Source organism: Orycteropus afer, unplaced genomic scaffold (assembly GCF_000298275.1).
Source record: "Orycteropus afer afer isolate SDZICR_OR568_19922 unplaced genomic scaffold, OryAfe1.0 scaffold00067, whole genome shotgun sequence".
NCBI lineage: Eukaryota > Metazoa > Chordata > Mammalia > Tubulidentata > Orycteropodidae > Orycteropus > Orycteropus afer.
Genome location: NW_006921654.1, coordinates 3,731,439 through 3,744,768, shown reverse-complemented (window position 1 = coordinate 3,744,768; position 13,330 = coordinate 3,731,439). Strand labels below are relative to the sequence as shown.

General features: G+C 43.1%; 1 protein-coding gene across 1 annotated transcript in view; it reads right to left on the bottom strand.

Annotated features, from left to right (window-relative positions):
- Positions 1 to 5,087: 5,087 nt before the first annotated feature.
- Positions 5,088 to 13,330, bottom strand: part of LRRC36 (leucine rich repeat containing 36) — a 66,340-nt gene continuing 58,097 nt past the window's right edge. Inside the window, exons 11-14 of the mRNA XM_007940250.1 lie at positions 12,585 to 12,730; positions 11,637 to 11,760; positions 7,888 to 8,002; positions 5,088 to 5,313 (exon numbers count right to left, since the gene is read on the bottom strand). Coding sequence (XP_007938441.1) covers positions 5,088 to 5,313; positions 7,888 to 8,002; positions 11,637 to 11,760; positions 12,585 to 12,730 — 611 coding nt within the window. The remainder of the gene's footprint in view (positions 5,314 to 7,887; positions 8,003 to 11,636; positions 11,761 to 12,584; positions 12,731 to 13,330) is intronic.

The following is a 13,330-nucleotide window of genomic DNA, read 5'->3' as shown; positions in this document are numbered from 1 at the left end:
TGGGCAATCCTACTTCCGTAGTGATACTGCCTCGGAAACCCAAGGAGGGGTCGCTATGAGTCGGGTTTGACTCGACGGCACACAACAACAACAACTTTCCCATCACTCGTCTAGCACTTTGTCACACTGGCGGCTATACCACCGGTATTTTAAATACCAGCAGGGTTACCCATAGTAGACAAGTTTCAGCAGAGCTTCCAGACTCTGACTGGGAAACAGCACAGGGCTAGCCACTTCTGAAAAAATTGGCCCATGAAAATCTTATGAATAGCAGGGAAACACTGTCTGATCTATCAGGACCAGGCAGTGTTTCCTTCTGTTGTACATAGGGTAGCTGGGAGTCGGAGCAGACTCAATGGCACCAATAACACTCTCCCACCAGCAAATACTAAGAGGACTGACTCCTCCAGCTTTGGGGAATTTGTGTGAGTTGCAAGTTTTACTAAAGAAGCAAAAAGGGGTGAACCAAATCCTCTTTCACTTTCTGAAATATCCTCATAGTGAAAAAGAACTGACCTGCATTCCGAGCTGGGCCAGGCTCCCCGCAATTAACATGACACAGGAGCGGACTGTTCAGTGCATAAGAGTAGGAGGAGCGACTGGTCCATTCCCACAACTAGTAATGCGGCTTGGAGAACCCCAGAGCGAAAACGGCTAAGCTCCAAATCTCTACCTTGTGGGAACAAAGCCCTCCTTCTTGAAAAGGAGCTCTGGTGGCACAGTGGTTAAGTGCTTGGCTACTGACTACAGGTTGGTCCCCAGGAGAAAGATGTCGTAGTCTGCTGCTGTAAAGATCGAAAGCCTTGGAAACTCAATGGGATAGTTCTACTCTGTCCTGTATGATGGCTATGAGTCAGAATCAACTCAATGGCAATGGGTCTGGGTTCTTTCTGATCTTGAAAAGTGGTTTTGGCACCTGAGAAAAGGCCCACCCAGAGCCAGAAAGACCCTTGCAGAGCGAATGAATGGGTCTAGCAGAATCTGGCTAATGGCAGCAGCTGATCAAACAATGCCGTCGTGGCCCTGTAGTCACTGGTCCACCCGCCACAGCCTCATCGTGGAGTAAGGCTTTCTGGACCTTTCTAGCAAAGCCAGGCCGGACAAGGAAGAGATGTGACTGCATGTAGTACTGAGCTATTCAAAAGTGTGTGTCCAGCAGGGGGAAGTCCACAGCTGTTGGAGGGCCCTGCCCTGCCCCTTTGGGCACAGACCTTCTCTGGAGGCCCAGTCTCCATCCCAGATTTTTTTTTTTTCTCCCAGTGGCATTGGTCCTAGGGATGAATACTTCCTCTCCACTGGTTTTCTCCTTGCTTCAAGGGTCTCCCCTCCCCATGTTGGGCCACTGAGCCCCACTTTTTGGCTCTTCCTGACACCCCAGATTCTACCCTGTCCTCTGGACCAAGAGCCTGTCACACAGAGACATCACGAACACAGTTAACTCCCTCATGAGTGGCCAGCAACCCTGTCAACAGAAAAAGGGGTGAGGACAGCTCAGCCTGGGTCAGGCTCTTTTCTTCCTCCTTAGAGGCATCCTGAACAGATATCTACAGGGACATGAAAGACAAGCTGAATGTGGAGAGAGAAGTAGATTATTTTCCCTGACAACGTCTCCAGTAGGTCGGCCTGTGCACTGGGCTAAACCAAGCCAAACCCCTTGCCATCAAGTTGATTCCAACTCAGAGAGTCCAAGGAGAACGGATCCATGGGATTCCAAAGGCTGTCATCGGAAGCAGACTGCTATGTCTGTCTCTTGCGGAGCTGATTTGTTTTGAATTGCCAACCTTTCAGTTAAGCCAAGAGCTTAATTACTGTGCTACCACAGCTCCTTGTACACTGGGGCTGGGACCCTAAGACATGACAACTCAGGGCTGCAACACCATGGGCCGAGGTTCCTGTGCCTGGGCAAGGTGCAGGCTTTTTTGGAGACCTCTCAGTGATGCAAAGACAGCCTAGGGGAGTGAGGGTGGGATGGGAAGAAGGGGGGACGGGTGGCTCTTAACATTTCCACAGAGCATGAGTGCACTCTAGCTCCCTCAGAGCCACGCAGCTCCAAGAGACATATAACCAAACCAAACTCACCGCTGCCATCCAGTCAGATCTGACTCATAGCAACCCCACCTTGAGTTTCCAAGGCGGTAGGTATCACTACAGAAGTACATTGCCCAACTTTCCTTCCGAGAAGTGGCTGGTGGGTTTGAACCGCCTGCCTTCTGGTTAGCAATCAGATGCCTTAGGCACCACACCACCAGAGCTCCTAAGAAACATATGGCACCCCTGAATATTCTCCTTTTGTGAGCCCAGGGGACCTTCCTCTCCACATAAAATCCAGCGGTCTGTGGGGTTTTTAATTTAGAAGGAGGTGACCTTGGCTGTGCTGGTCAGATCTCACTGCCCGGCCACAGCTCTCCTTCCCTGCACAGCACCTGAGTCAGGGGAGCAAACGAGGTCCTAATCCTTCCACCTGCCTCTTTCTCTGATGTGCTTCTAAAGATGAGCAGCAGCACACAGTGACATTAGGCTGACAGTCCCTTGTCCCCTACACTTTCTAGCAACAGTTACTACCTGGGAAACACACCTAGAAAAAATTATTTTTTCCCATTGATTTTTAAAACGGCCAATCACAAAGAAAAGAAATTGAAATTGTGCCTTAGGTCTGAAATACAGGGTACTTTTACATAGTTTAGCCGCTAACTGAAAGGTTGGCAGTTTGAACCTGCCCAGCGGCTTCATGGGAGATAGACCTGGCAATCTGCTCCTGCAAAGATTACCCTTGAAAACGCTACGGGGCAGTTATGCTCTGTCACACGGGGTAGCTACGACTCAAAAGTGACATTGACAGCACCTGGCAGCATACGCAAATGCACACTGAGGCCAAAGCTCCAGCAGCCACATGTGAAGCTGGACCGCCCCCAGCCTCCTCACTGGGCTCACTGGTGTGTCCTCTCCCACTCCCCCCACCGATCGCCTCTTCTGACAAAGGAAATTCCACAAACATCAATCTGTCTCCCCTCTGTCTTCCCACTCTAACATCTTCAAGATACACACGACCTGCTCACCTCCTCTTGGCCCCCCAGTTCCCTGACTGAACCGTGATCCTTCTCACCTCGTGGCCTTTGCATGTGCTATTTCTCCTGGCAGTTTCTTCCTGATTGTTCCTGCCCTTGGGTGCCACGCTTTGCCTATTGTTGTTAGGTGCTGGGGAGTGGTTCTGACTCACGGCGATCCCACGTCCAAGTGCACAAAACACTGTCCCATCTTACGCCATCCTCACGATCCTTGCTACGCTTGAGCCCACCCTTATGGCCACTATCAATCCATCTCGGTGAAGGCCGTCTTTCACTGACCCTCTGCTTTTCCAAGCATGATGTCCTTCTCCAGGGACAAAGTACGTGAGATGAAGTCTCACCGTCCTCATATCGAAGGAGTATTCTGGCTGCACTTCTTCCAAGACAGTTCTGTTGTTCTTCTGGCAGTCCATGGTATATTCTTTGCCAATACCATAATCCAAAGGCATCAATTCTTCTCCAGCCTTCCTTATTCATTGTCCAGCTTCCACAGGCATATGAGGTGATTGAAAATACCTTGACGGGTCAGACGCACCTCAGTCCTCAATGTGACATTGTGGCTTTTTTATATTTTAAAGAGATCCTTTGCAGCAGATTTGCCCAATGCACTACGTTGTTTGATTTCCTGACTTCTGCTTCCACGGGTGTTGATTGAAGATCCAAGAAGAATGACATTCTTGACAACTTCAATCTCTTCTCCATTGATCACGATGTTGCTTGCTGGTCCAGTTGTGAGGATTTTGATTTCCTTGATGTTGAGGTGTGCCTCTTGTGCATTCTCAGCTCCATTGAAAGATTGATCACTTCCTTAGAGAACATATTTCTGACACCACTCCTCCCAGGCTAGGACAGGCTCTTGTTATAAACTCTTAGAATACTCTTATACCACTCACTCTTTTTTTTAGTATTTATCATAATTAATTATATACATTTTGTTCTGTCTTCCCAGTTATAGTCAATACCCCTAGAGCCTAGATCAGTGCCTCAAAGAATGAATGAATGAAATGCTCTTTAGTCACTACATTGCTTGCCAGTTGGATTGCCCCATCCTCTCCCCCACCTCAGTGAACAGCTGCTGACTCCCCTCAGAAGGGCCCCACTTGCTGACTACCCAGCATCAGTTAACGGCACTGTCACCACCTGCCCAGGTCCAATGCACAATAACTACTAGTCACCAACTTCTGGTGCTCTATCCTGCAAGAGTTCTCGAGCCCATCCTCTCTGTTCACTTCCTCTCTCCCCTAGGCACTGTCATTGTGTTCCCCTGCCAGTCCATCCTCCACACTGCTCCTGGCTACTGTGCTACAACTTAGGTCAGCCTTTGTCCCGTCCCCTGGATGCACCATGACCTCTCTGGGCTCTTCTGCTCTGCACTCTTGGCCCGGGAGGCTCTGCATCCACTCCACCTGCTAACACTCTCCTCATCCCGCCAGCTGCTATTCAAACAAGTCCTCACTGAATACTTCTCCACTTCTCCATGGTGGGGATTTCTCTCTCTGCAGCAGTTTTAGGCTTTTGTTTAGCCCTGTTACAAGCTGTGAGCTCCATCATTTGTGGAGCCTTTTGCTTTTCCTCCCGACTAAATTGTTGGCTGCTCCAAAGCAGTCACCAGACTTTGTTACCCTTTGAAGGAAACACAAAACATGTTTGATGAATGAGTAGATATAAATTCTCTAACATTAATCTTTTAACAGAAGTGACCGCGGATGCTCTGTTTTAATCTTCTACTATACCGTTTCACTGACTCTGAAGAAAAAGGTTCAGTGTTTGTTTCTTTTTGTCCTTTTCAACATTTTCAGCCAAATGCTTCTATGTGATATAATGTCTAGGATCAAGTGCCAACTATTTCTGTGGGCAAGAGGAAAAACTGGCCTGATGGGAGGAGATAAAGAGAAATGAAAAAGAGAACCAATACAATGTAACCAGAATAAGTGTTTTTCTTCATCTTTGTGGGTAAGAGCCACCACATCTGGGCAATGGCACTAAGAGTCCTCCATGACAGAGGGAAGCTGTGTGAAAGTGTTAGCTCCACACACTAGGCTCTGGGATAGCATCTGAAACACTCTGTATTAGATACTGACTGGTGTCATGTGCCACTGGGGAGGAGGAAGACAGCGTGCTTTTCCCAAAGGGCGACGATCTCCCCAAATGATGGCTCTTCTCAGGAGGCAGGAGTGCTTTCCCGGAATAATCTTTTTGCTCTTTACTCAGCTGCTGCAGCAGATACTCATTAGTTACCACCAGGGATCTGAGATGCAGGGGAAAGAGAAGTTATGAAATTGCAAAAGAAAAGTAGAAGCCATTCAGATCCAGAATATTCGCTCAAGATAAAATTAAAATCAAGTAACACCTTAAAATAGAAAGAACTGTCCAATTTATGTGTGGGTTATTTTAAAAGCAGGCCTGCAGTTTCTTTTTCATTACAGTTCTTTTTGATTATGCTCCCAGCTGACTCCAGCACTAACATATTTCACATTTTACACAGCGGTCATTCGAGTCTTCCCAAAGCACTTTCACGGTAAGGTAAAGGAAGCACCAGGACATTGGCACCTGACCAGGCCTCCAATTTCCACCCCAAAACCTTAACTTCTATTTCTTCTAATATATCCTGCCTTTGAAATTAACTAATAGTGGATTCTGTATTACCATCTAATGGTAAAAAACATCCAGAGACTGGCAAATATATATAAACTCACTGCCGTCAAGGCAGATCTGACTCACAGCGACCCCTCCTCCTTGGGTTTCCAAGGCAGTATCACTATGGAAGTAGATTCCCAAAGCTTCCTTCCGAGGAGTGGCTGCTGGTGGGTGTGATCTGCCAGCCTACTGGCTAGCAGTCAAATGCCTTAGGCACTATGCCACCAGAATGTGTGTGTATATATATACATATATATATACGTATATACATATACACATACACATAAACACACACACACAAACATATGGCACAATGTTATTCATTTAATACTGTCTGTAATAGCAAAATACTATTAACTCATATGTCCATCAATAGAGCCTGATTAGATTAACTGGTACCATACCCACAATGGAGTGCTATGCAGCTGTAAAAAAGGGTAAAAACTAATTCTATATACCACCATGAACTGATTTCCAAGATATAAGATGAAAGCGATATTATGTATCATATCCCTATTTTTACCTAAGAAAGAGGGGATGTTGATACACACACACACACCCTGGAAGGCTAGTGGGAGGGAAGGATAGGATAGAGGAGACAAAATAAGAAAGATACTTTTCTGAATTTATCTTATTTTGTAGATTTGACTTTTGGGACCATGTAAATATTTTACTTAATTATAAAACAAGATTAAATCAAAATGATTTTTTAAAACACTCCCTAAGAATCAAAAGTAAATTGAAGTAAATTAATCTATGTGTTAAACTGATGGTTTAACAACACAGAGAAATTAATTCAAGTAATATTAAATACACTAATTTGACTGTACATCCTCCTGAAGAGTTTTACATGCATGTGCTGTTTCACGTCTATTCAGGCAACATCTGACCACATACATGGTCCCAACCTCTGTAAAATCTATTATATTAAAAATTCAAGGAACATACAATGGTTCATAATAACAAACAAATGAATCTTTGCAATGCACATCAAAACATTACTTACTGCTCTATTATGTTAAAGATGTATTGCTATATCTGGAAGTGTTTCTTTCACGTTTTATATACATAGCCAAGTATACTACATATGACAACAAACATTTGACTGACTGATGTTAGATAGGAACCATACGTAACTGTTACGACTTACGTACAAATTAGACTTAAAGACAGACTTGGGAATGGACCTCGTGCTTAATCCAGGGACTCTCTGCATGTAATATAGCACTCACACAATGTCTAAATCACATAATGCCCTATTTGATAGAACATATTGTGGCCCTTAAGCAATGCATGCCCATACTCTAATGTTCCCAAAGTATGGTCCACAGACAGCAGCAACATAACAGCATTACCTGGAAACTTAGCAGGAATGCAAATTCTTACTTCTCAACCCAGACCTGCTGAATCAGAAACTGTAGGGTAGGGCCCAGCAAGTCTGCATTCCAACAAGTCCTTCAGGTGATCCCGATGCACACCCAAGTTTGAGAACCATGACTTTTTGCTATTCTCTCTACTTCTACGTATGTTTGAAATACAGTGAAAAGTTTTTTAAAAGCCATACAGAATGAATCTCAGCCTAAGCTTCTGAAAATGAAGCTATTTCAGTGAAAATCTGGATGTGAAGTTTGGAGTTGAAGGTTTAGGGATGAGGTTCTCATATTTGAACTTCACCTAGTAAAGGTGTTTGTCAAATCAAAATTTCAAGGCCTTCCCTAAATGGACCAATAGTCTTGAGGTCTCCTCTCAAGTTTTTTCTAGCTGCTTTCCCGAGGATGCTATTCTTTGAAGAGGATGATGCTTCTCTGAAAAGAACAGGGGTTCTTTCCCCATCACTCAGCTGAGCACTCACTCTTGAAACCTCTTCTGTGACCAATAGCAGTCAGACATTTTTTCAGAGGAGCCAGGTATATAAGTGACCGAGGAAGGCTAGCTGACTCAAACAAGGATCCTGTTAGACCCAGTGTCAAACTATTAATTACTGAACCCACCAATGCCAGCAAAGGCAGAGTGTCCCTGGTGTGTCTCAGAAAGCAGTTCTCTGGTCGCTGAGCTAACGGCCCTAGATACAGGAGGTCTACACACAGAATGGAGTGCATAGATATTAACTCACCAAGTAAAACAAAAGAGATAAAGGAAAGTAAACATCTACCTCCAGAAGCAATCTAGATAGACTCTCTCCTACCTCTGACTTTCATGAAGAAGGGCCACTGTCTCCTCCAGCTTTCTCAGCTGGGCAAGCTCCTGGCTCAGGCAAGCCACCTGTGTGTTCAGCTGTTGGTTTTTGTGCAGAAGATCATCTACAAAGGGTACGGTAGCCAGGGATAAGTAAGATTCCAAGCTGCTAGTCTTTGAGCAGAGCTTACACGTTCAGGTAGACATCATGGGAGAAGAACTGGGGCTTCACTGTACCCACCCCAACTCCATTCACCATTACGTCCTTTGGAGACAGCAGATACAGGGCAAAAGTATGGGGCTTGATAGCAGATAGATATGTATTAAAATCCATACTTAATAGTATACACTTTAATTCATTTTTCCTGAGTTTCACTAGAGCTATAATCCTTGCTCCATAGCACTGTTACAGGATTCAATGAGACACCTGTCCCAACTTAGCAGTCAACACATACTAGGTTTTTCGTCATTCTCCACTTCAGTTTGTGAATACACGACCTTCCTTGTGCAGAATGCAAAAACACCTAGAACTGTTGTCAGGCACACAGTAATAACTATAAGTGCTTGTAGAAACAGCAATTGTAGCTAAAATACTCATAGCTAGCTTCCCAAATATATTACCACTGCCTGCAATCACAGAGTAGGTAAAATCACAGGATCCTGAGTTCCAAGGAAGTCAGTTTTCTAAAATAGAACTTTGTAAATTTTAATAAGCTTACAAATCCCCTGGGGATCTTATTAAAAATAGATTCTGATTCAGTAGTTCTGAGGCGAGGCTCAACATTCTAATGTGTAACAAGCTCCCAGTGATAGCAATGCTGCTCATCTGTGATTCACACCTTTGAGTAACAAGGTTCTGGAAGTGGAAAACAGGGCTGCAACAGCTGCATTTATTCACCAGTGAGCCCAGATCCTGTGCTGGGTCCCACAGCTGACTGAAGGTAGGTATCTAGTAGATGAACGCCAACTTACTTTCAGAGTAAGTAAATGTAGATCTTATGCCTGGATTTTTCAAGCTTGTATCAGATAGTGCTGAGATTAACTCTGGAAATACAGTGCTAACTTCCAAATCAAGTTCCTCATATAAATCCAAATGCCCCAGTGGTTGCTTAGGGGTGCTGAGCTAGAGGTTTAAGGTAGAGGGCTGACTTTATATGAAACCCTTGCCTACACTAAGCTAATAATGAAGCAAATCAAGACTTAAGTGGGATATAATTTATCACTTCTCAAAATGACAAATGTTATTTGAAAACATGCAGTGTTAGGTGTGCAGTGAAAAGGACATTTTAATACACTATTGGTGTGAGTGTAAATTGAGACAACCTTTCTCGAGGATTATTTGGTGATGTGTGACAAAAGCCTTAAAAGTATCTATGTCCTTTGACCCAACAACTATTTCCGGACTGTCTCCTAGGAAAATACTCTGAAATGTACACAGAGATTGATGTACACAGATATAAATAGCGGCATTATTTATGATATTATAAATATCCCGACTCGGCTTCCTCAGAAGGGTGCAAAGACAACCCTAGAGAAGCATTTCATTCTACATCTTTTCTTTCATTTCAGGTCTTTCTTTCAAATGTTTAGAAATTACTTAGAATCTTATATTTTAGAATATTATAATTATAATGTTATAAATCATGGCAGCTTTATAATGGCAAACATCAGAAACAACTATAGAGAGGACTAGATAGATAAATATGGTATATTCATGTGCTATCACAGGAAATGCCTTTTCTGTTAAATAAATAACAGTAGGATGTAACCAGATCAGTGAAGGCCTGGAGTGGAGGCTGAGAATACTAACTGCAAAGGGGTATAAGGGAGCTCTCTGGAGTAACAGAAATGTTCTATATTTTCATTGGGATAAGGTTACAGAAATGCATACATATCAAAGCTCAAACTTAAAAAGTATACATTATTTTAAAAAATCAAGGCACAAGTTCAAATTTTGAGTTATAAATATATGCATGGAGGTAAGGTGGAAAGAAATATACCAAAACACTAACTGTAGTTATACTGGGTAGTAAAATTATATTTCTTCTGTTTCCGAAGAGTCTCTTGTTGTTGTTAGGTACCATCAAGTCGGTTTCAACGCTTAGGGACTACGTACACAAAACGGAACACTTCCCAGTCCTGCGCCATCCTTACAACCATTACCATGCTTAAGCCCAACGTTTCGGCCACTTTGTCAAGCCATCTCAGAGAGTCTTCCCCTTTTTTGCTGACCTCTACTTTAGGATATCCTTCCCCAGGGAATGGCCCCATCTGACAACATGACCAAAATATGAGAGACAAAGTCTGTCCATTCTCACTTCTAAGGAGCATTCTCACTGTACTTCTCAGACTTGTTCATTCTTTTAGCAATCCATGGTATATTCAATATTCTTCACCAACACCACACACCAAATGCATCAATTTTTCTGCAGTCTTCCTTATTCATTGTCCAGCTCTCACATGTATATGAAGCTGTTGAAAATACCACGGCTCAAGTCAAGTGTACCTTGGCCTTCAAAATTACATCTTTGCTCTTTAACACTTTAAAGTGGTCGTTTGCAGCAGATTTGCCCAGTGCAATACATCATTTAATTTTAGGACAGCTGTTTCCAAGGGTGTTAACTGTGGATCCAAGTGAAATTAAATCCCTGACAACTTCAATCTTTCTTCTATTTATCATGATGTTGCTTATTGGTTCGGTTGTAAGGATTTTAGTTTTCTTTATGTTGAGGTATAATCTATACTAAAGGTTGTATTCTTTGATCTTCATCAGTTTTTAGGTGCTTCAAGTCATCTTCACCTTCAGCAAGCAAGGTCCTGTCATCTGTATATTGCATGTTGTTATCTGCATATTAACTCATGAGTCTTCTTCCAATCCTGATGCTGCATTCTTCTTCATACAGTCCAGCTTCTCAGATTATTTGCTCAGCATACAGACTAAATAAGTATGATGAAAGGATACAACTCTGACCTCTTGATCTATGTGCAGGGTCTTCATGAGCACAATGAAGCATTCTGGAATTCCCATTCTTTGCAATGTTATCCATAATTTCTAATGATCCACATAGTTAAATTCCTTTGCATAGTCAATAAAGCACAGATAAACATCTTTATAGTGTTCTCTGCTTTCAGCCAAGATCCACCTGACATTGCAATGATATGCCTTGTTCCACATCCTCTTCTGAATCTGGCTTGAATTTCTGGCAGTTCCATGTTGATGTACTGCTGCAAAAGTTGAGTTATCTTCAGCAAAATTTGACTTGTGTGTGATGTTCATGATATTGTTCAATAATTTCCAGATGCTGTGGGATCAACTGTCCTTGGCATGGGCATGAATCTGGATCTCTTTCAGTTGCTTGCCCAGGTGGCTTGAATATGCTATGGAGCAGAGTTCTACTCTCCACACATGGGGTCACCGTAAGTTGGAGTCAACTTGACAGCAACTGAAGTTTTCAAACAAATGTTTCAAACTTTCTATAAAGAACATGTTCTATTGCTATAATCAGATAAAATAAGTGTCAGTTTCAAAAATAATGTCAATACTAAAAACATTTGTACACGTTTTTCACAAAGAGCTTCATCTGGTAACTAGCCTCCTGTACAACTACTCTGAGGCGACTACTCTGTTTATGTGTAACTGCTGGATAAGCCATATGTCTTTTCTTGATTATGAGCTCTTGATGATGAAGCTTATTAAACAGGTCATCTATAGACAACACTAATCTTTGCACACACCACACATGGCTTTCCTGAACTTACCATAAGCATTAGACTGGTGCCCACTCACAACTGATGGGGCAGTACCTTCCTCCAGCTGCTGAATTTTTTCAGATAAAACGAGGTTTTCCTCTAGCACTCTGACGAGTTTTTGCTTCAAACTTTCCTTTAGATCAGAAAACAAAATGCAAACACATAAAGAATCTGGAATCCTGAGGAGTGCTTTTAGAAGAGTGAGAGAAACTTCCTTCTGTTTTGTTACAGACTGAACGGACATCAGCATCTCTATGACTTATTAGAATTTGAGCTCATTGGTAAACACAGCATAAGTGCAGCAAACAAATTTATCAACATATAGTTCTATCTTCCCTATGAGTTACTCACTACTCCTGTAGAACAAGTGGTCATTTAGACAAGTAGCCGGTATTCTGATTACTTCTCTAATGTTTCTAGAGTTGAACTTGGTGTTTAAAAATCCCTTCATGTTAAGGAAAGGCCTGGGATGTGAGACCCTTCTTTCTCTCCCAGTGCTAGGGCCAGACTGTGATGCTCCAGCAATGGCTCTGATTTAGGACTCTCAGCTCCTTTAGGAGAGAGGAAGGACAAGCCCAAAGAAATCCATCTTCTCTCATTGGAATCAAACTACAACCGTCAAGAATGTGATCTTAAAAATTTTTTACTCCAAGTTTTTGTTTGTTTGTTTGTTTGTTTGTTTTTCCTATTTCAAATCTTTCTTTAGAATTTTTGGATTAGGGGTTGGGCTAAGGAGTGATCCCTACAGAACTTCCGAACCGTCCCTGTGTTACCAAGTTTTGTGCTCCTGATTTGCCCTGTTTGTTGTTTTTTTTTTTTTGCCTCCTCCATATTCAGGTTCAAGAACATCTAGGTGCTCATGATGATCATCATCTTTAGGGCACAGAGCTGCTCTAGACCTGCTACTCTGTCCTTTTCTAGTACAGGCGGCATGAAAGGAACGTGAGAGAGGCATACCGTGTCGTTAGGGATGAGCTGCCCAGCCTCCTGCAGTTCAAGATCTCTCCTTTGGAAGGCTTTTGAAACATCTTCAGGGTTTGCACGACACCATTGAGGAGAAGGAGCAGGGACTACCAGACTCAGGAGCAAGTCTCGGGCGGGACCTGCCAAATATTGAGGGTGAGCACACAGGTCAATCTTAAAAGCTAAAGCACAATTTATAAGCCCACACCTGTGGTTTCCAGCCAAACAAAAGACAGGCATATGAGTTGAACATTTACCTCACATAGATACACTCCTTGGAGAGAACAATCATGGGAGGAAGAAGGGCTGCTTATGCACAGGGAGACGGCTCAGGGGGCATGAGTCCATGGAGGGATGGACACTGGGAAGAGGTAATTGTGGGGAAGAGATGGGAGAGGAGCTGTTGCATTGTGGTAAACTGTGGTCAATGTCATGAGACAAAGTACATGTGAACTGCTGTATGGAAAATGAATTTGCTCTGTAAATCTGCACTCAAATCACAATAAAAAAAAAATAAAATAAAAATAAAAAGCTAGAGCACAATTTAGAGGTCCCAATATATGGCATACATACACTGTCAAACATAACTAAAAGTACACAAATAGCAGAAGCCAAACTAGACAATTAGGACCACCTAAAGCTTAAGCATAGGCACTGAAACAAGGCGGGCTTGTGCTTACTCACTGATCTGCACTGAACACGTTCCCTTGTTACCCTACCGAGAGGGACCAGGTCTTCGG